This window comes from Lygodium microphyllum, chromosome 20 (genome assembly GCF_053477565.2).
Source record: "Lygodium microphyllum isolate KBCC chromosome 20, Lygodium_microphyllum_v1.1.10, whole genome shotgun sequence".
Taxonomy (NCBI): domain Eukaryota; kingdom Viridiplantae; phylum Streptophyta; class Polypodiopsida; order Schizaeales; family Lygodiaceae; genus Lygodium; species Lygodium microphyllum.
In genome coordinates this window covers 68,182,938-68,206,921 of record NC_141154.1, presented here as the reverse complement: position 1 = coordinate 68,206,921, position 23,984 = coordinate 68,182,938, and the positions used below count along the sequence as shown (strand labels likewise).

General features: G+C 43.5%; 1 protein-coding gene across 1 annotated transcript; it reads left to right on the top strand.

The window, feature by feature from the left end:
* The first annotated feature begins 10,794 nt into the window (after nucleotides 1-10,794).
* Nucleotides 10,795-15,486, top strand: LOC148018987 (uncharacterized). The gene is made up of 2 exons (XM_087701501.1): nucleotides 10,795-12,204; nucleotides 13,038-15,486. The coding sequence occupies exons 1-2, from the start codon at nucleotides 11,198-11,200 to the stop codon at nucleotides 15,091-15,093; spliced, it is 3,063 nt and encodes a 1,020-aa protein (XP_087557627.1). The 5' UTR covers nucleotides 10,795-11,197; the 3' UTR covers nucleotides 15,094-15,486.
* The last annotated feature ends 8,498 nt before the right edge of the window (nucleotides 15,487-23,984 follow it).

Genomic DNA, 23,984 nt, shown 5'->3' with positions numbered 1-23,984 from the left:
GGAAGACAATATATGTTAGGAGTTGGGCTTGCATCAAACAAGTTACATGCAATTTCATAGAAATCTTAAACTAAATACTAAAAAGGGTTTATTGTAAGCCTATGTCAGACACAGAGATTAAGGATAGGCTTAGTATACACTAGGTGTAGACTAAAGGTACCTTAGGCTAAGGTAAGTATACGTTAGGGAATGGTTAAGTGTGCACTAAACTAAGGGTACACTTAGCTATGGTACCTAGGGTATCCTTGGGCTACACTAGGGAACACTTGGCCTACACCTAATGTACCCTTAGTTTAGCATATATCAACAAACATCGGCTAAAGTATGCCAAGCATATACTAATCCTATGCCTAGCCTTCGCCATGTACACTATGCTAAGCCTTAGCATAACATACTTTTTCTCCCTTCTCTCACTCTTCTTCTCCATTCTCTATATTCTTTCTCTCTCCTCCCTTCCTCTCTTCCATATGTCTTCTCTCTAACTCTCTTCCATGTCTCTTCTCTCCTCCCTTCCCTTTCTTTTCTCTCTCTCTCTCTCTCTCTGTCTACCCCATCTCCCTTTCTCTATCTTTCTACCTCTTCCCCTCCCTCTCTCCCCCTCTCTTTTCTCTCCTTCTCTTCCTTTCAATATCTTCCCTCTCTACCTCCCTCTCTCTTCCTCTATCTCTCTTGCTCCATCTCTCCTCTCCCTATCTTCTCCTTTGACTTCTCTCTCTCTCTCTCTCTCTCTCTTCTCTCTCTATCCTTTTTCTTATTTTCTCTCTCTTCTATCTCCATTCCTCCTCCCTCCCTCTCTCTCTATTACCCTTTCTCTTTTATCCATCTCCCCCCCCCTTCTCCCTCTCCTAGCTCTATGTGTGTGTGTGTGTGTGTACCCTCTTCCTCCCTCCCTTCCTTTCTTCTTCTCTTCTCTCTATCACAAAATTTAAAGAAAATCACACCAAAGCAAGCAAGAAACAAAGTCTAAATATTCTCAGGGAAGTTACTATATGTATATTCTCTACATCTCGTGCGCTCAAGGTCTATTTATAAATATCTTTATTTGTGAATTTTTCTTGAATAAAACATAACCCTTTTCTATTCAATTTGTAAATAACCCATTTATATTACACCCATTGTGTATGTAATATATATATATATAAATGGTATTTTAAAAACACCTCATTTTGAACCTAGATGATGCACACATATATTCATGAGTAACTTACTTGAATAAATATTATAAAAAGTATACCTAAAATGTTTGCATTAGTTTTCAAACCATCTATTGTGGCTGTTAGTATCGAATAAGCTACCTACTATATCTCATTAAGTATATTATAACTCATTTGAGGAGGTATAATCATCATTTCCTCTCATCTCAGTGCCCTCCTCATCATCCTCCTATTCGCCCTCACCTTGGCCGTCTCCTCTTTGTGCACCTAATTGTTAGAATTCAAGCTCACTTCAGTTCGTCTTTATGAGTGATCGACATCTGTGATAGCTAGTGTGTGTGTGTACAGTTGTCTCCATGTGACTACATTGAATAAGTCGGGTGTGTGTTAGTCAGTGACCTGACTAGAGTTAGTCAATTAGGTTTACACCTAGTCTAGTTTACTTTTACATTGTATTGTGTGCTTCTCAGTTAGTTCTTGAATAATGAAGAAAACACAATGAGAGCCTGAAGGCTCATGGATATGGAGTATTCCATGTCTCTCTCTCCCATCTTTGAACATGGTATCAGAGCATTGCCAGGTTGAGCTCTCTGGAGCATGAGGGAGTCAAGAAGACTTGAAGAAGCTGAATAACAAGGTTTTTTGAAAACAAAATAGGCTGCCATTACTCTGTCAAGGTATGGATTTGCTCATTTGGACTCTATGCTTTATCACAGTGGTTGAGGCCTTTCTGGGAGCCTTGGTGGGCATCTTTGAGCATATGTAAGTGCTCATTGAGCCTCATGATGAGGAGGACCAACTGTCAAACCAGATCTAGAAATCAGCGTGACTGCGCCTGCTGGACTGTTGATCACAGATCTCTGCAAACTATCAACTACATCATTTACTAAGTGATATGGAGCTTGTCTACACCTTCTGAAGGTACTTGAAGACTACAGGAAGCCATTGCTTGTGCTGGAGCTCTGTTATGAGCTGGGAATAGAGTACACAGATTTGTGAAACAGTCTTGAACTATTGGGAAAGTGAAAGGACAACTTGCATTTGATTATCATTGAGCTACTGAAGCTCTTGGTTATGCCCAAAAGCATCAACAAGGCGTAGACATTTGCTTGGAGGCCGTATGTATATGTTCTCATGTGTTGGAGCTGGTTTTTTCATGACTAAAATATTCAGATTTGGAAATATTTTAATGGTTCGAAATTGTCATACACGGTGAATAGCAAGCATTGTATCTTGCTGAAGCAATATATGTCACTTTGGAGCTTCTATCACCTATATGAATTGACATATGCATGTTGAATGTATGGAGGATTGTGGAAAGCATTGGATGCTATTGAATACTCAAATCTGGACCTAAAATAATTACCTTGACAGTGCTTGGGCTGGTTATGAACAGTCATGTATTCCTTGACAGTGATTAATCAAGACAGGCTGTCTATGCTTACCTAAATACTCAAGTATTGAACCTATCACTTCAAAGTGAATGTATGACATGTCTTGAAGATTTTTGGAGCTGAAATACATCTTGGTTACCAGAGTATCGGTTGTTTGTAATCTGTGAGCATATTTATGTCACTTGTACTTGCTGGATATGCACTACTTTGTGCTCGAATGGTTATGTTTGGATTGCCACATGTACTAGCAGATACTTTGGAGTTTTTGGGACATGTATACACATTGATTTTGGCCTTGAAATTGCTGCTAGCTACTCACAGTCTACAATTTTCAGACTACATCTTTGGTCCCTGGCAGTGAGGTTGCAGGAGTTTAAACTGAAGCAAATACATAGCATATGTATTGACTGTTTTACCTACGGGTTAGACCATTTCTTTTGGGATTGTTTTGGGTTATCAGGGGGTTGAAATACCCTAGCTTTTTACTACAATTAGTTGTAGAAAACTGTCATAAACTGTTGTGGACTGAACTTCATACTTATTGGTTTGCAGGTAGTTAAACATCTGACAGACAGTCTATTGCATCATGGCTAATGCACATGGGACTGATAATATCACTCAGATAGTTGGAGAGAAGTTAGACAACAAGAACTTTGCATTATGGAAATTTAGAATGAAGAACTTTCTAGTTGGCAGGGGTTATAGGCTATATACAGGAGATGAGGCTGCTCCTGAGTTGCCTGCAACGAATCCAACAATGAACAGAAAAGAGCTCATAGGCTATGGAATGAGAGAGCATGCAAGGTGCTGCATTGGTTTTCTCTATGTATATCTGATGCTATGGTAATTCAAATCACTGGATGTGAGACTCCGAAGGATGCTTGGGACATACTGATGAAAAATTATGGAACCATGACACATGCACGAAAGATCCAGTTGAAATAGCAGTTCAAAAACATGTCTAGGAATGGCAAGAGCATCCAGGTGTATACCACGGAGATTAAGACCATAGCTGATCAACTTGCTACCATTGGCTCAAGTGTATCAGAAGATGATATGATTGTTGTTGCCTTGAATGGATTAGGGAAAGAGTACAAAGCTTTTGACACATCTATTTCTGTTAGAGAAGAGCCTCCTACCTGGGAAGAGCTAGTTGCTTTGTTGCTGCATGAGGAGGTCAAACTTGGTTTGAATACAGGTTACAATGTATCTCAGAGTAGAGACATTGTGTTATACTCTAGCCAGCGTGGTAGAGGATTTAGAGGTCGTGGTTCATTTCGAGGTCGTGGTGACACTCGTAATGCTTATGGACAGCAGCAGCAGCAATAGGGTAATTGGCATGGTGCAAATACACAAGGCCAACATGGATCTGGTGGGTTTAGAGGTAGGGGGAGATCACCCTGCGGTAGAGGTGGTGGATCTGGTTCATGGCAATCATTTGATCAGTCCAACAGGGACAAGGATTGCCATTATTGCGGTAGGTATGGGCACATTGCAAAGGATTGCTACAAGAAGCAGGGAGATATGAAGGCAAAGGACAGACAGCATGGGCACTATGCATCTTCTAGTGGTGCTCATGATGAGCAAGTTGATAGACTCTTTGCCATGCAACATGTATCCAAAAATGCATTGAGACATAATAGAGATGATAGATGGTACATTGACTCTGGAGCGTCAAACCACATGACACTGCATGGAGAGTGGTTTGATGAGATGGTTATAGGTACACATGGTCATGTATGTATTGGGAATGACACCCAACATGACATAGAGCATAAAGGGATTGTTCCTCTCATGATGCCTGATGGCAAGAAGAAAGGCCTGCATGATGTATTACATGTACCGACCATAACAAAGAATCTTTTGTCTGTGGGTCAAATGGCAAAACAAAATCTGCAAGTGAGATTTAACAAAGATGGATGTTTCATTGAGGAGTATGGAAATGGTTGCAAGTTAATTGCCAATGGCAGAATGGATGGTAGGATGTTTATATTGGATGCGACCATTTCGGGACTTAAGGCAGCCATGTTTGCTCATGATGAGAGTGCCATTCGGGATGTAGAGATTTGGCACAAGCGGATTGGACATCTCAATGTACAAAAGCTGATATCTATGCAGCAGAAGGAAGTAGTACTTGGATTACCCAAATTCAAGTATAATGACTTTGGTCATGTATGCCCGGCATGTCAGTTTGGGAAGCAGGTACGGTTTCCTTTCATGAGACATGTAAAAAACAGCACTAGGCCTTTACAGTTGGTGCACTCTGATGTCTGGGGTCCTTCACATAATGCTTCTTTTGGAGGTGCACGATATTATGTATCATTTATTGATGATTTCAGCAACAAGTACACTTGGCTTTATATTTTGAAGCATAAAGATGATGTGTTTGATGCATTCAAAAACTTCAAGAAGCATGTAGAAAATGAGGTGGGCTGCTACATATCCTGTTTGAGATCAGATGGAGGAGGTGAATATGTCTCTAATTACTTTGACAGGTATCTTGCTAAATATGGGATTAGAAGACAACTCACATGTAGCTATACATCGAAGCAAAACGGTGTTGCAGAGAGGAAAAACAGGGTCTTGATAGAATCAGCTAGAGCTATGCTGAATGAGAAATGTTTGCCAAATGGTTATTGGGCTGAAGCAGTGATGACTGCTGTCTATGTGCTGAACCAAACCCTTACAGCAGGGATTCATGATGTCACTCCATATGAGAGGCTGTATAAAACCTGATATTTCACACTTGAGGTATTCGGCAGCATTGCATATGTGCATATACCGGATGAGAAGAGGAAGAAACTGGACCCTAAGGCAGTGAAGAGTGTGTTTGTGGGATATGCACAGGAACGGAAAGCTTATAAGTGTTATGTACCTTCTACGCATGAGACACTCATAAGCAAAGATGTGGTATTTGATGAGTTAGCATCCTGGTATGGGAATCTTGTTGCAGTGCCTACTGATGGCTCACCCAGTATGAGTCGTGCTGAAAATACTCCTGCAGAGAGTACTTCCATGAGTGGTCAAATAGGTGATGTATCATCTACAGTGAGTCCTTGGACAGGACGATTGCACAGTCACACTACTGCATCCACTGACACGGATATGTCAGTGAGGGGGAGAACAGATAAGGGAAAATAAAAGGTTTTTGAAGATGTAACAAGTCCACTCACTGCAGGTTATGACTCATCTAGCAATGACAACTTAGACAGTGAATTGGGGATTCCGTCTGTTATGACGCAAGGTGCTAGGCAGAGTCGTTATGTGCCGCCTCATGAGAGGCAAGCTCACAGTGAGCCACAACTCAAGAGATCAGAGAGGGTAAAAAACGACCTGTTGATAGGTACACTTACACTAGATATTCAGCTCGTCATTATGCTTATATGACGAAAGTAACAGGTTTTAGAGAACTAAGTAAGTTTGATGAGGCTGCACATGAGGATTAGCGTGCTGCTATGGATGAGGAATATTCAGCTTTTGCTGAAAATGGCACATGGGATTTGGGACAATTTCCTGAGGGCAAAACACCTATTGGCTACAAGTGGGTGTATAAGGTAAAATGTAAATTAGATGGATCATTGGAAAGATATAAGGTCAGGCTGGTTGCAAAAGGGTATGCACAGCAGTATGGTCTTGATTATGAGGAGACTTTCAGCCCTGTAGCAAAGATGGCTACAGTTAGAACTGCGATTGCTTTGGCAACAGCTAGAGGCTGGAAACTATGGTAGATGGACGTAAAGAATGCCTTTCTGAATGGAGAGTTACAGGAAGAAGTTTACATGGAACAGCCTGAAGGCTATGTGCATCCAGAATTTCCAGCACATGTATGCCAGCTGAAAAAGACATTATATGGGCTGAAACAGGCACCCAGAGCATGGAATGCTCGCATCAGCAGTTATTTGCAGCAACATGGTTTTCGATTGGGTGATGCTGATCATAGTTTGTTTGTGAAGAAGACAGATCGTGGCTATGTATTCCTAGTTGTCTATGTTGATGACTTGATTATTATAGGAGATGATGAAAGCGTGATTGTTGAAGTAAAGACATGTTTACAGGCTGAGTTTAAGGTCAAGGACCTAGGAGAGTTGAAATATTTTTTGGGGATTGAGGTTGTCTCTACACCTTAAGGCATATGGTTGCTACAGAAGCAATATGCTCAGGACATGTTACAGAAATATGGTATGGCTGATTGCAAGCCTATGGATATGCCTTTAGAGCAGAATGTCAAGCTGCAGATTGATGTTGGGACAGAGATTGAGAATGTTACCATGTACAGACAGATGGTAGGCAGCTTGATCTATCTCACGATCACTAGACCTGACTTGAGTTATCCTGTGGGGCTGATCAGTTAGTTCATGCAGGAGCCTCGCAAACCACACTTGGATGCAGTCAGGAGAATTCTGAGATATGTAAAGAGTACCATAGATCATGGGCTGTTTTATGCATATGGAAAACCCCTTGACTTGATGGGGTATACTGATGCTGACTGGGCTGGTTGCACTTATGACAGGAGGTCAACCAGCGGCTATGCATTTGGATTGGGTAGTAGCATGATCAGTTGGCAGAGTAAGAAACAGCCTACAGTTGCACTGTCCAGTACGGAAGTAGAGTATTGTGGTGCGGCCTTAGTGGCCTGTGAAGCTATGTGGCTACAGAAGTTGCTGAATGACTTGGGAGTATACTTGGACAGCAAAGTAAGGCTGTACTGTGACAATTTAAGCAGTGTCATGTTAGCAAGCAATCCTGTTTATAATGCAAGATCAAAACACATTGAGGTTCACTACCATTTCATCAGGGAAATGGTTTTAGCATATCAGATTGACTTGGAGCATGTGAGGACTAAAGACCACATAGCAGACATCTTTACCAAATCACTTGGTAAAGATAAGTTCATTCACTTTAGATAGCTACTTGGAGTGGTGCAGATGATTTGAGTTTTGTTTTGAGCTTGAGGGGGAGTGTTAGAAGTCAAGCTCACTTTAGTTTGTCTTTATGAGTGACCGACATCTGTGACAACTAGTGTGTATGTACAGCTGTCTCCATGTGACTACATTGAATAAGTCGGGTGTGTGTTAGTCAGTGACATAACTAAAGTTAGTCAGTTAGGTCTACAACTAGTCTAGTTTACTTTTACATTGTATTGTGTGCTTCTCAGTTAGTTCTTGAATAATGAAGAAAACACAATGAGAGCCTGAAGGCTCATGGATATGGAGTATTCCCTGTCTCTCTCTCTCACCTTTGAACACTAGTTGCCTTGCCATTATAGATGAGAAATAAAAAGAGATAGCAACAACAAAGTTCCAATCCATATCACAAAAGAATGGCTTAACAAATTCTAACTACAGATTGCATCCATGCACTTGTGAACCTCATTGTGTAGTAAACATTGAGGCATCGATACTAAACATAAAGTAGAACCACACAAAGCCAAGCAAAGAACAAGTAGAGATAGGAGGAGCCAAAGGACACATGGATCCAACAAAGATCAAAAATTTAAGAGCCAACAAGAACAAAAGGTACCACAATCTTGAAATGTGTAGCATAACCAAATACTTTCAAGTGTGATACATCAAGTTTCTTGTCTATAAAACATTCTTCATGGATCATATTCTGAATTATAGTTGTGGAAAGTCTATTCATACTAGTAGTATAAACAACTTCAGACCAAAAATACTTGGGCTAATCTTTTCAACCCATCACTATTAGTCATGCAACTTTTGCACTATGCATGTTTTTTGTTTTTACAATTCCATTTTGTTGTGAGGTATACTTGCATGTAAACTGTTGCTTTATCCCATGAGTCTTCAAAAAATCACTAAACCGATTAAAGAGTTATTCTCTCTCTCCATCTGACCTTGAGCACTTAACCTTCAAGCATGTTTTTATTTCAACAATAGCCTTGAAAGTTTTGAAATGCTCAAACACTTCACTCTTTTTCTTCCTGAAATATACCCATACCTTTCTGGAACAATCATAAATAAATGTAACAAAATTCTTATTGCCACCATGATATCACACCATATTTGGTTTATGAAGAGTCCCTCTTCTTAGAAGTGCATCCATGTATCACACTTCCAATGCTTTCCCTCCAATCCGCCAAATCTAAGGCTTAGAGTGGTTGTGTAGATATATCCATGAATAGATATAATAGGGTTTACTCCCTCAACTTGACCACCATGTGGTAATGAAGTTGGAGAGCTAGCACTTTTCTTATTTTTCTACATGCAAGAGAGAGAGAGCTTGCAACTTGCAACCATAGTCATTTCCCTCATGAACCTTAGAGTGATTGCTAGATCTATGATCAATGTGAACTGGCATAGGCTAAAGGGTATGCATTCCTCTTTCAAACAATTGGAAGTTAGAAGAATACATATTATTGCCTACTATGGGTTATGGAACAAACAAGAAGACTTGACATGTTCGTTTCAATAAATTTAAGAAGTTCTTGGTGCAAAACCTTGAGATAAGTTGCAATGCTAGATCTAATTTAGGAAATTCTACACTAATGTACACAGAGAAAGAGAGAGGGAGGGAGGGAGGGAGGTATCATCAAGTAGAATATATCTTAGATTTTGAAAATCCTAGCTCCCTATTGCATTTGAGCAATGCTTGATTGGCATTCTTCACAAGATCACAGGTAGTGAATATGCACTTGCTTGCTACATATGTGCATCACAAGTCCAAGTTGCACTTGGAGGGGGGGGGGGGAGATATCTATATATGTATGTATGTATGTATGTATGTATGTATGTATGTATGGGATGGAGCCAATTCACTTACCTTTTTTACTCTATCTAGGAATTTATGCATGGCTATGTTGATATGCAAGTATTCGTCACGCCTAGTAAAGTCACAAACCTAGGTGTTGTGTGACACTTATATGCTACTACTAACAAGTTTTAAACCTATAAATCTTTCATGATCCATTTCTTAGATGTCAATAGTCACTACCACCAGAGCACAACCAAATGTTTGAAGTGAGTGCACCCATGAAACTCAACCCATACTCAAACAAGTTGTGGGCTGGCTTTGTGATCCATTTGTTCTTAGGCTGGTTACACACCAGGCAACAAACACCCCCACTTGACCTCAAAACAGTCCGTGCCTTTCTTTACCCACCATTAGGTGCAAACAAATGCATAAAAAAATTCTTGTTGGTTCATCGGTAAGAGTTTGGGACTTGGACCTAATAGGTTGGGGTTCAAGACCTATCAAGTCCACTAACTTTTTTAAAAGAGTAAAGTGAAAAGGGGATTGTCCTCTTATGACTTGTCCACACATTGGACTCCTAATCCCTTGCCCAAATCTGTCCGCCATGTGGGTTATACGGCATCGATCGTTTCATAACACGTTATCTCCACATCCCTCTATTTTTCAACATGAAGTGGCCGTCCAAGCTTGTGTATAACCCTAGGTTCGAGAAAAGGCGGGTTCGCTTCAACCTAGAACTTGTTCACCTTGACAAAAATCCTTCTCAATTCTTCTGAAGAAGGAAATAAATCCTCTTCAAATTTCTCAAAATATAATTACATTTGTTAAATTTATTTATACGATACCATCTCAATAGGGATGATGAAAAGGATTTACTTCCTCTTTCTCAAATTTTTTTTCCGGAACCGTGGTGTAACCTCCCTCATCCTCCACTAGGAAAGACAAAACAGGGAGGACATAGGAACATTAAACCTTGTATGGGTACCTAGAGGAGACGGGTGGACGGTACGGTGTGAAAAGGCCCATGAGAAAGGACGACCTTAGACCTACACAGCTCTGAAGGGGCCCCACACGGGCACAGACACCTCGTTACTACGTCAATCGAATTCCTTAATATGGATAGTCAACCCATCTGGCAGTGGGCCACCCTCTTTTCAGCCTTTTTTCCATTGAGAAATAAACTTCTAAAAGTTATTTTATTTATTAATCAAGCCTTCTACCCACCAGTGACGATGGCAGCCTGGAAAACAAATAAATACAAAACAACAACAAAAGAAATGGGGGAGGGGGGCAAAAAGGCGTTGTTATTAAATTTGTTTTGGTGAGAGGAAAGAATCGTTTGGTAGTATTATTCTCCTATTCATTCATTCTTCTGCCTCGTCGTAGACTTTCTTTGAGCTTATCGAGTTAATATTGTCATGTAGAGGCAGTCATTGTGGGTATCATCACCATCATCAGCATCATCCATCTCCCCCCCCCCCCCTTCTCTCTCTCTCTCTCACACATAATTTACTGTCATCTTATGTGATTCTCTCTGTGTAAGAGCTTCCATATCAGCCTTTGGATAGCTTTCCCAAGACTGCTGATCGATCTCTGCCTCATTTACCCTGCCCCCACCTTTGATGTTTTTCTAATCTGTCTGCCAGTCAGTTCTATCCAATCTTTTCATCAGCTTCCCTTTCTCCTCTACCTAGCACAGCTTCTTCTCGGGAGGGCATCTATGGAGCCAGATCCCTACCCATCATCATCATCATCATCAGCCTCCTCTCCTAAGATAGTCTTCCTCTCCCTTTCTTCTGTGCCGTGTGGACATGTCGCCTTCTTTTAAGGGTGGGCAAACTCTAAATTAGAGCTAAATTAATCAAAGTCCACCCTTTCGAGGAGGAGAAGGGAGCAAGGGGGGAAAAAGGGGGGAAGAGAGAAAAAAATAAAAACACTATGCAGGCCAGTGGGCAATATGGTGTTACCGATGTACCCCAGTATCATGTGGTGGGTAGAGTTCCTCCCCATATGTATTCTCTCTCTCATGAGATGTCTCTTCTGCCGCCTTCTTCTACTTCTTCTTCCACTGGAGGAGGAGGAGGAGGAGGAGGAGATGCAGTTCCTCAGCAGCTCCATGGCTCCTCTCATCAGCCACCCCATCCTTCCTTCCACCATTACCAGCCCCAGCAGCTTTTCCAGACCCAGCACCACCCACATCATCCACAACAGCAATTCTCTACAGCACATCATCACCACCACCACGCTGCACCCTATATACCAAAGCTGGAAGAGTCGCCTGCCACTGCTGCGGGGAGGCCGGTGGTGCAAATCGATGTTGAATCCGTATCGCACCATCATCTGCAGCAGCTTCAATCCCATCAGCTGCAGCATGCCCAATCAGGCAGCCATCAGCAGCAGCAAGAGCAACATCAGCATCATCACCATCAGCATCATCATCAGCAGCAGCATATGCAGCAACAGAATATGGTCCATCAATTAGGATTGGAGAGCTCAGGGGTCAACTCGTCAGGAACTGACGACTCATTCCCAGACAATCCTGATGCAGCCATAACCAGCAGCACCAAGGCACAATTGCAGCAGCAGCAGCAGGTGGCAGCATCAGCGGTCGCCATGAATGCAGCGGCAAACAATAACCAGAGCAAAGAAGCTATGACTGCAGCAGGAGCAGGAGAAGGAGCTGCTGCTGGTGCTGCTTCAATGGACGAGTCAATGGAGGATTACAAATCAGATCAGAGGGATGGCGGCGCGTCGGTGGGGGGGTCAGCAGGGGAGGTGGAGGGCGGAGGTGCGGGAGATCAGAAGGTGACGATGATGATGATGTCGGGGGGTGGCAACCGGTGGCCGAGGCAGGAAACCCTAGCGCTACTCAAGATCCGGTCGGATATGGACTCCACGTTCCGAGATTCGAGTCTGAAAGGCCCTCTCTGGGAGATCGTCTCAAGGTAAAAAAAAGGGTGCGCCCACGTTTGGTCGTGGGCGCCTATTCATTGATGGATTGATTGTGGATGAAAATGATACACACTCTTTGATTAATACAGGAAGGTCGGAGATGACCCGCGAGAGAGAGAGATAGAGAGAGCCCGGATCTGTTTGTGAATTATAATCTAGCGATAGATTGGGCTGGTCTATCTGATCTATCCAGTATCCATGGATCATTGAATCATGATGAGCTAGACGGTGCGATGAGTTTCCATCGAGCCTTGTCTCTCCCCCCCCCTCTCTCTCTCTCCATTCTTAAATTTTGCACGGCACTGCAATATTTACCGCGCGTAGGAATCATTTCTTCGTGGTATGGCTGGTTGTTAGTAGGTCTCGCCCCGAAGCGACATGACATGTGAACTTCCGTTTCAGAGGAAAAGCAGTGATAGGCACAGACAGCTCTCTCTCTCTCTCTCTCTCTCTCTCTCTCTCTCTCTGTCGCTCTCTGTCTCTCTCCCGTCCTTAGAGAATCATTGAGATCGTTCACGAAGAATCTACCCGGGTTCCGTTTTATCAGTGAGTCCCAAGCGTGGGTTCATTCGCGAGCCTTCTGAATCTCTCAGCGATTGCTGTATTCGGGTCGGCCTGTCTCCATCACTCAATCAACCATGCGCGCTTTACGTGTTTTAGGTTTGTGTACTGACGACACTGTATCGTGCCTGCATCTTTCTGTCGCTAAAACACGACGTCCTCTCCCTCTCCCTCCCCCTTCCTCTCTCTCTCCTATTTGCTCTACCGTCGTGTGTCGGAATTCTATTAATTTCTGACCTAACTCTGCTTCTTCTCCTGTTCTCAGAAAGCTCGCCGACATGGGATATTACAGAAGCGCGAAGAAGTGCAAGGAGAAGTTCGAGAACGTCCACAAGTACTACAAGAGAACCCGGGAAGGCAGAATCGGGCGGCAGGACGGGAAGAATTACAGGTTCTTTAGCCAGCTTGAAGCTCTGTACGCAAGCAAGTCTAGTCCAGGACCAACAACAAGTGTATTGAATACTGCAACATTCTCGAACAATACCAACCGTGCCATGAATATGCACGCGCTCATGAGCGCAAATAATACTCGGCCATCTCTCTCTCTACCTAACCCTAGCCTTCTGCTGTCAAGCTCGCCTGTAGCCAATGCAGCAGCCAGCAATGGCCCTCCCGTATCGAGTACTGACATGGCGTCTGCTCCTGCAGCTGTTATTACTCCCGTACCGGCAGGAATACCTACAGTTAACAATGGCAGCACGGCTCCCCCTGCCATAGCTCCATTGCCTGCTCCATCCAAATTACCTGCCCCTGCCCTAAAGCCAGATTCTGATCTCAGCAGTGGCTTCCACTTCTCGTCTGATGAGACCTCGGATGAGGATGAGGATGAGGATGATCAGGATGAGGATGAGCCTAATGTTGATGGTAATCACAACGATGCTGCCGACGACAAGAGCTCCTCGCACGAGGCCGATGTCGGAGAGAGTGAGCGCCCTGCTGCGGGGTCTGGAGGTGCTCCGGCAGGAAATAGTAGAAAGAGGAAGCGCAAATCTTTGCGCTTAAAGAAATACATGCACCTCTTTGAGAACATAATCAAGAAGGTCCTTGACAAGCAGGAACAAATGCAGCAAAAGCTCCTAGAAGCCTTGGAGAGAAGAGATCAAGATCGGATGATAAGAGAGGAGGCCTGGAAGAGGCAAGAGATGGCAAGGATGAGCAGAGAGCATGATCTTAGGGCTCAGGAGCACTCTCTTTCAGCCTCAAGGGATGCAGTTTTGATTGCTTTTCTTCAACAGGTTTCTGGGCACACACTAACTTTGCCTCAAGTGGCCTTGCCTCAAGCTGCCCCGTTGTCTACACATCTGCCTGCACCTGCTCCTGTGCCTCCGCCTCCACCTCCGGCCCCGGCCCCGGTCCTGGCCCCCATTTCTGTTGTTACTCCTAGTGCTACGCCTCCAACCGTAACAATAGCAGCAGCAACATCATCGATTGTTCCAATCAATATGGATCATCTCCAGGATGACTCTCTTCAAGACAAGGACCCCTTCTACGACCCCAATAGCAAAAGATGGCCCAAGGCTGAAGTCCTTGCGCTCATCAAGCTACGTATTGGTTTGGAACACAAATTTCATGAGCCTGGCTCCAAGGCTGTGCTATGGGAGGACATCTCTGCAGGCATGTCCATGCAAGGCTACAACAGAACTGCTAAAAGATGCAAGGAGAAATGGGAGAACATCAACAAGTACTTCAAGAAAGCAAAGGAAAGCAAGAAGTTGAGACCTGAAAATGCTAAGACCTGTCCTTACTTTCATCAGCTGGATGCTCTCTACAAGGGAGGAGTGTTGGGCAGCTCTCAGAGCAAGCCAGCTCAGCTTTTGTTGGATCACAAAGAGGAAAACCAGGAGCAACAGCCATTGATGCTGCAACAGCAAGAACAGCAAGCGAATGTGAGCAATACAGGGGAGGACAGTGGACAAACGCAAGAAGGTGACTCAGATCAGGTATTGGCTGTCCCACAGGCAACCGCAGCTAGAGACAATGTTGAGGTAGAAGGTGCCAAGTATTCTGGCACTGAGATTGCAGTCCATTTGTTTATGAGCACAGAGAACAATAGTGGAGGATCAATGACTCGAGAACTAGCAAATGCATCATCGGCCGAGGATCGACCACAGAACAGATCATTGAATTTGGACTCCGGGGGTGCCATCAATGTAACAGATCCCCCTGTCTCATCATCAGGAGACCTTCCCTTGACCTTGGATAGGGAAGATTCTTTCAAAAGCCTCAATGCAGGCTCGAAGAATAATAATAATAACAACATCAGACCAGCTACTATCAGTGGGCAGGTTCAGAAGAAAGAAGCCCAGTTTGCAGGCATCTAGTGTGTGAAGGCAGGCGGTCGCTGTGCTAGTTTCCCCTAGTTAAGTAGGAGTGTGCATTTGTTTTTTTCTTCTGTGCTTCATGTGTTTGTATATAGGTGGACTTGCATGTATGAATACATATTTGTATCAATTTCCTTGCATACGGATTATGTTTGCAATGGTGGTAAAGCTATAGCTATTCTTAAGTGTGTGGAAGCCATCCTTCTCTCTCCCCAACACTGATCCCATCATATTAATGTGCCATACTTCCTTACCCCTGTTGTATTTTTTCCCTATTTATTTGTTTGCAGCAATCTGCTGGAGAGAGCAATCAGACGCCTGTAGTGTCTTGCCATTTGTATTCTGAAGGGTTACAAGAGAGTTTTGCAGAGCTTTTCTTTTGGCTCCTTACCATCTGTAATTCCAAGGTGGGTCATTTTCCTGAAGTGTGCTTGGATCAGTAGGCCATGTTTCATAAGGATTAGATGGATCTCTCCATGTCAGGACCTCGAGCTTTCAAATCAGGGGGGTCATGGCACTCCAATCACTACTATCACATACTGTTTCCACTGTACTCTTATCATATTGTCAACCCACACGCGCAATGCCTCTCATTTGCAGCTTGTTCGCGCGACATGCAGCACATTAGTATTCAATTTGGAAGTTTTGGCGTGACTAGAGATGCTATCATTGGATTCTAATCTGGCTGATCATCGTCTCCGACGGTGCGTAGTTACTCATGCCTTCAATTTAGAGAAAAGTTACGTCTCTCTCATTGCTTACGAGGGCCTTAGACGTGCAAGACCCATGTTTCCACCAGGGCATAGACATCCATAATAATTGTCGATTGGATGAATCCATGGATGTACTAGTCACTAGTCATGACTGAGCTGGAGTTAGAACTGGAAGATTGTAGTGTCTAGGATCTGTTATTGGTCGTCTCACAACCCTTGGAATGGCCCTATGTGAGGGAGAAAGGTGCCATGTGACATGGTGAATGACCATGTCTTGGTTGGGGAATCACACTGAAGATTACCGGCCCATACATGCAAATTGGCTACTTTAGAAAGGTGTATGTGGCCAAAACTATGCAATCTTCTCATTGAAGTGCCTTAGAGGTGGGACATGTTCAAGTCAATTGCCATGTGAAGGTTCACATTCTTAACCTCAACCCACACACATCCCAATTCGTATCAATTCTCACACATGAAACAAGGGGACTCTTCAAAGTTGACAGAGTACCCTCAAAAGAGGAGGATACTCAATCATCTAAGAGGGACTTCACATTGAGAGTTTTAAATTGCGCCTCAAAGTATAGGACAACTTTAGGACGATCCTTCTCACACATGCAAATGTATTGGACAAGTAAATAACTAAGTATATGTAAGCCTAAAGAAGGTTGTTCTGTAATGTGACCGGTTACCTTTAGTTTTTCCTCCTTTTTTTGGGGGGGGGGGGAGGAGGGGGGTGTGTCACTAACAAATATGTAAGCATATTAGGTGGGTAAAAAGTAAGGATATTTTTAAATAGGCCTTGAATAGATGTGATATAGAGGGTTTACATATAGTGAACCCTCCAACCCAGTTGTAGGCAATATAGTCAACATACACTACAAGGGATTAAGCATGTAGGTGCTTATATAGATGCTTTTTTAAAAGTATGAAAAAAAATTATGGGCATGTGTACGGCCATAAAATCAAACACATTAGTAGACATGCTCAATTTCATATTTAAATGTTGAAATATAAACACAATTTTATATTTGCATGTTACATGAGAGTAAACTTGCTACTTCACCTTTAATTAAATGGTGATGATACCTTTTATGACCTACAATTTTCACACTATGTAACATGCGAATATAAACGCGTTGTGTGCAAAAAAACCCAGGGAATTGTGGGCTCTATTGCCTATATCTACAATTTTATAACTAGCACCTCCCTTCTTTTTTTTTCTCTTCTTGCATGCTCACAGGACTAAGTGTCAACTTTACAAATTATATGCTTATATTAAAAAAAGATTACACACATTAATATAGATTAAGACAAATAAATGTATACAATCACAATCACCAAGAGTAGTTGATATTACCTCAAATATACAAAAGATGTAGACATGATTTTAAAGCTAGTATGGCTTCTAGTACCTTAATACTACTATGTATACCAAAGCTTAAATGCCTATGAAGAGTTATTACCACACATCCCGTCCCTCTGCATCATCAATCTCACCACGTATCTATAAATGGAAAAGAATTCAAGCTTTAGATCTAGTTGGTAGTCCCTAATCGGCTGGGGTTTTGACTCTCTCTCTTCATTCTATTGGGCTTCTAATGGTCTCTCTCTATTTTGCTATGGAGAGATATTGTGACCACCACCAAAACAACCTCTCTCTCCACGATTACACTGATGGCTACTACTACCACTCTCATGGAACATCTACAAAAACACAATATGGTAGGATTAGTGGCATAACCATACAGATACTTCAATCAGTACTAGTTTCAAAAGGCACACGCATAGACCAAGTAAAGTCCCCTTTTTTCTCCTAAGTTTAGTATCACGCATAATCTTTGGTAGCTCTCCGCTTTGGACTTATGCAATGAAAGGGAGAGAAGGACCGAAGTTTGGACTCGAGAGCTATGGCGGGAGAGCAAGAGCAAGAGAGAGACAAGAAATGGGAACTCCAACAGTCACAATGTGTGATCGGGCCTTCCTTAATTATTCAAATTTTCACTAAAAGAATAAAGAATAAAGTGACGGTGATGGGTGCCCGCCACCTGCAGTGTGCAGTGGCAGTGACTATCAGTGTAGTAATGCATGGGTGACTAGGCGAAGGCGCCTTTACCCCCAACAACCTCCCACTTAAAGGCGAATCTGCCCTAGTGAGGAGTGAAAAGAAAAAAAAGACAATACAACATGTACACATGTACAATAGGATGAGGAAAGACGTCATCTCATCCCATGCCCATCAACCTCCCGAGGAAGGCAAAGCGCTCTGTAGAGAGGCTTTTCGTGAGCAGATCTGCAGGATTTTGACAGTCGAGATCTTGACAAGGTCAACACACTTGTCCTCAACGACCCCACATATAAAGTGATACCTCATCTCAATGTGTTTCGTCTTCGTATGGAAGACCGAATTCTTGGCTAACTGAATAGCACTCATAGAATCCGAATGCAGTGTAGGGATAGCATCAATACCAAGGTCAGCAACCAAACGACCTAACCAAGTGGCCTCCTTGCAAGCCTCAGTGGCTACAACATACTCGGCCTCTGTAGTAGAAAGGGCCGTGCATTTCTGCACCCTAGACATCCAAGAAACAGCACCTCGAGCATATGTGAATACATAGCCGGAAGTGGACTTCTTACTATCTGCATGTCTTGCATAATCAGAGTCAGTGTACCCCACGACTCATGTATCTTGGCTGCCATAGCATATGCACATATCTGCAGTGCCCTTTAGGTACCTCATGATACCCTTCACGGCATCCCAATGCTTCTTGCCAGGTGTAGCCATATAGCATGCCACAACACCAACTGCAAAGGCAATATCTGGACGAGCGGCTATCATGGCATCCATAAGACTGCCCACTATGGATGCATAGGGAATCTTGGCCATCTGCGGCCTTCTGCTCTTGTCTGCGGACAATCAGCCTGTGATATCTTCACATAAGAAGGCAATGGATAGCCAATAGGCTTTACGTCCTGCATGCGGAAGTGCTCAAGGACTTTATGAATGTACTCCCTCTGTGACAAGTAGAGGAGTCCCTGATGTCTGCCGCGTGTAATGTGCATACCAAGTATGTGAGCGGCCTACCCCAGATCTTTCATCTCGAATCTCTTCTTGAGCTGAGCCTTAAGAGCATCTAGCTCATCATGAGCTTTCCCTGCTCTATCAATATATCATCCACATAGAGTACCAAAATCAATAAAGAACCATCACGAGCTTTCTTCGTGTAAAGACACAGATCCATAGCACTTCGACTGTAGCCCTGTGACTGCATAAAGGCATCAAACTTATGATACCACTCCCTAGGTGTCTGTTTCAAGCCATAAAGATTTTTCTTCAATTTGCACACTAGGTGCTCCCTGCCAGGTTCTGCAAAGCCCTTAGGCTGCTCCATATAAATCTCATCATGCAAGTCCCCATTTAAGAAAGCCGTCTTGACATCCATCTGGTATAAATCTAAGTCAAGCTGAGCAACCAAATCCAAGACTAAGTGCAAGGTGGTCATCTTAACCACAGGAGAAAAGACCTCATCAAAGTCCACACCATGCTCCTACTTAAAACCCTTTGCTACCAATCTAGTATTGTATGCCGGCTTGGGGTGTCCAAGGGTACTTTTCAGCTTGTACACCCACTTGCATGGCAAAGCCTTCTTGCCTGTAGGCAAGGAAACCGAATCCCTTGTCATTCTTATGCAGGGAGTCTATCTCAGACTGCATAGCCCTCTCCCAAGAGTGACTGTCATCCCTGCGCATAGCCTCATCATAAGTGAAAGGCTCTCCTGTATCTGTAACCAAGACATAATGCATTGAGGGCTGAAATCTATCTGGTGGACATCTATCTCTAGTAGACCGTCTCACGGCAGGCTCTGCTACCTGCCCAGCTGCCTGTCCAACGCCGTGACCATGAGCATCTACTGCATCTGTAGGCTGCCCAACTGGCTATGCGGGAGCTCTTGGCTCCTCCTGAAATATGACCTTGCGGATCTCAACAACTATCTAAGGCTGCCTATGCATATTGTCTTCATGGAAGACTACATCATGACTGCGGATGACTTTCTACACCTGCGGATCCCAGAGACGGTAACCCATCTTGCCTGCATCCCCATAACCAAGGAAAATGCATTTGACACTCTTGGGATCCAGCTTACTTCTCTTGTCCCTGGGCACATGGCAAAATGCATCACATCCAAAGACACGGAGATGCGCATAAGAGGGAGGTTTTCCAGTCCATACCTCCTCAGCAACTTGGAAATTCAAACAACTAGAGGGTGATCTGTTTATGACATGCACAGCTATACTAACTGCCTCAGCCCAAAAGCTCTATGGTAGGCTTGCATGGCTAAGCATACTGCGTACATGCTCCTGGATGGTTCTATTCATCCGCTTAGCCAAACCATTCTAGGGGGGGGGGGTGTAGGGGGGCGGTCAACTAACGTTAATACCCCTCTCATCACATAACTGCTCAAAAGCATGTGAAACATACTCACCCCCATTATCTGTCCTTAGGCATTTTAGCCTATACCCAGACTGGTTCTCAACCAATGCAAGCCATCTTTGAAACACAACCAAGACATCAGATTTCAACTTAATGGGATAAGCCCAAAATTCCTATGAAAAATCATCTATGAATGTAACAAAATACTTTGCACCACCCATAGACTGACAAGGCATGGACCCACAAACATCCGAATGTACCAATGCCAAGGGCTCACTCATGCGTGGCCTACCAGACTTCTTATGCGTAGACCTAGTATGCTTGCCATAAAGACAATCCTCACATGAATCAAAACATACATAATCAAGGGACGGTAAGTACTGCAAACTAGAAAGCATTTTCATTCCTTTAAAGACATATGGCCCAAACGGGTATGCCAAAGAGATACATGTGGGATAGAACCCACAAAGAAAACATAATCAAGGCAAGAAGCTGATACAATCAAGGGATAGAGGCTACTAGTCTTGGCACCTCACACAATCACAAGTTAGCCATGAGTGATCTTCCATGCAGAGTCTCCAAAACATACATAATATCCTGCATCATCAAGCTGTCCAGCTGACATGAGACTGCATGTCAAAGCAGGTACATGACGTACATTCTGCATAACAAAAATGCTACTAGAAGGAAACTGCAGCCTAACATCACGAATGTCCACAATATCAAGAGAGTTGTCATCACCCAAGCGCACAGAACCTGAAACGGTATGGTATGAATGAAACCACTCTCGGCAAGGTGTCACATGAAAGGATGCACCTGAGTCCAAGAGCCAACACTGTGCATATATAGAGTGTATCTTTGTCATCTACGAAGCACTAGGCGAAGCTGCAATGATATAATCATTATCATCAACATCCTCAGGTTACATAACATTGATCTCTTCAATTTTAACATTGGACTTTGCAGGCACTATGCTGTGATTAGAAGACTTATCCTGCACTTTGTCTTTCCCCTTATATTTGCGCCTTTCATTGCGCAATTCATGGCATTGTGGCCTAATATGGCCCTTTTTCCCACAATGGTGACAAGTAACATATGCATTCCTGCCACCGGATTTGCTACATGACTTCCCACGAGACTTGGACCAAGATTTTTGAGAATCCCATCCACGGCCACTGCCACTGCCATGCTTTCCATATCCATCATTTCTGCCTCTAACTGTCATAGCATGCGATACACGAGAGGCATCCAAATTCTTACGGTTAACCTCTTCCTGCAGAAGAGCACTCTCAACATCAGATAATTTCAAGGTAGCAGTAGAGGCACATAATGCAGTGCGAAATACATCCCATGACTCATTAAGAGTACCAAGTAAGAAAAGAGGAGTGACGTCCTCTGCAAAAGTGATGTCCTGTGAAGTCAAGTTCTTGAGTATAGTATGGAACTGGCTCAAGTGAGCAGACATAATCACATTCTCCTTCATGCGCAGATCCATAAGCTGCTTCAGCCCAATACATTTGACTCGCTGGACTTTTCTTGTCATAGAGATTCTTGATTTTATCCCACAACTGCCATGCACTCTGTTCTTCCTCAAATACATTGTTGTGAACCTGTTCTGTGAGAAACAATACAATGGTGGACTTGCATAACTCATCAAGCTCAAGCCATTCCTCATCTGGCATAGTTGCAAGCAGATGTCCACTTAACCTCAAAGGTTTGATATGTGATTTCCGCACCAACACCTGCCAAATCTGGCTCTTCCAATAAGAGTAATTTGTACCATCAAGCTTAGTGATGTTGAAAATAACATGATTAGTGGACGAACTCGCCATAATGCAGGCTAGAAAACTATAGACAGTTTAAAATTGCTTGATGTTTACTGTAGAAAATGACAAAAAAATCACCAAAATCGAGAAAAATGTTAGATATGATCAATGCCCCACCCTCATTAGGTGCTACCAATGATCCATGGTGCTCAAAGTTGTAAGGCCCCCATTATGAGGAGAAGCCAAGTGTGAGCCCGGACATTGGTGGAGTCCTGACTTGTATATCAGATGAGGTCTGTGACCGGATGGCAAAAAGGTGACCATTGTGGGTCTAATCTTTGGGTTAGATGGAGTGGTTAAGCTGGTAGCAACTCGAGGCGCATTGCATCGAGTTGCGGTGTAAGGGAGTTAAAAGGGGCCCCTATTGTGGGGTCTGGGGGCCGCAGAAGCAGCCCCTGGCAGGGGTCCGGGGGCAGCACCCCCGGCCCGATGGTAAAGGATTCCCTGGCCGACTAGTGGAGGCTCATATGGTAGGTCGGTCAGCAGGCCGACCTAACGACCTTCGCGGGCTATAAAAGCTAAACCCCTTCGCAGCCATCACCCACTTATCTTTCACCCAGTCAGAGTTGTTGTTTCAGCTAGCCTTAAGCTCTTCACCTATCTTCTGTCTAGATCGCCATCTAAGCTTCACACAGTGGAAGCGCACGGGTGGACAGAGCCATCTTTGTATCAGTTGTTTGGAGTTAAAGAATTTACTTATTCTCCTCTTATCTGTTGTGTACTCTCTATCTCTTTCTCAGATTCTGTTCGCTGCGCTGTGTAATATTTTACATGGTATCAAAGCCCAGGGGACTCTAGAGATCGGAGAGCGTGCAAGAGGCAAAAGCTTCAACAGCAAAGAGAAACTATGTCGACTCCGGGAAGTGGTTCTGGCGCATCAGGAAGCGGTGCAAGAGGTGGTGGTGCTGTACTGGCTATTCAAACACTAAGGATTCGTCCACCAACCTTCAGCGAAGGCAAGTTAGATGGTACAAACTACACCTTGTGGAAGTTCAAAATTACAACTATCCTTGATTCTTATGAGCTTCTGGAGATTGTGCTGGGGATTGACGCAGAACCACAGCCTACCCTCGACCCATCAAATCCTAGTGTGATGATTCCTCCGAATGCAGATTTTCTACGAGCTTGGAAACGAAGGAATGCAGATGCATTGTGTGCCTTAGTTACAAGCTGCTCTGACAGTGTTTTGACTCTAATTCAGCATACAACCAAAGCGTCAGATGCTTGGAATGTACTAAGGAGTCAGTATGAAACACGAAACCAAACAAGGATTCAAAACTTGGAGAATCAACTAGCAACGGAGAAGTTTGCTGAAGGAGAGACAGTTGAAGCATTCATCACTCGGATTAAGAATCTGCGCGACCAGATGGCTAGTGCTGGGATACAAAAGACTAGCGAAGAGCTAGCTCGGAGGTGTCTTCGGATTTGTCCACAAAAGTTTGATGGACTAGTAACTGCCCTTAATACTCAGGTGAGACCTCAAGCTTTGACTTTTGAGGAGTTTTGTGCATTATTAATGGAGGAGGAGTTGAGATTGAAAGCCCGAGAAGGAAGCAACAATGGAGATGCTGCATTCTCTGCCAATGCAAAAGGCAAAGGTGTTTCCTCCACTAAAAATGATGGTGACAAAAAGAAGAAGGGCAGCAAGAAGAAGTTTCAAGGAGAGCGCTTCTACTGTAAGAAGAAAGGACATGCAATTGCAGATTGTCGTGTCAAGAAGGCAGATGAAAAGAATGGTACCCTTAAAAGGAAAGGGAAAGAGACAGTCAATACGGCTGAAGCAGAGTTGGAATTATTCATGGCGATCATTGAGGAAGTGTGCTCCTCAGCGCAAGAAGAATCTACCACTGACTCATGGGTGTTGGATAGTGGGGCCTTCCATCACATGACCAACAAGAAAGGTCTATACAGTTCTATGCAGCC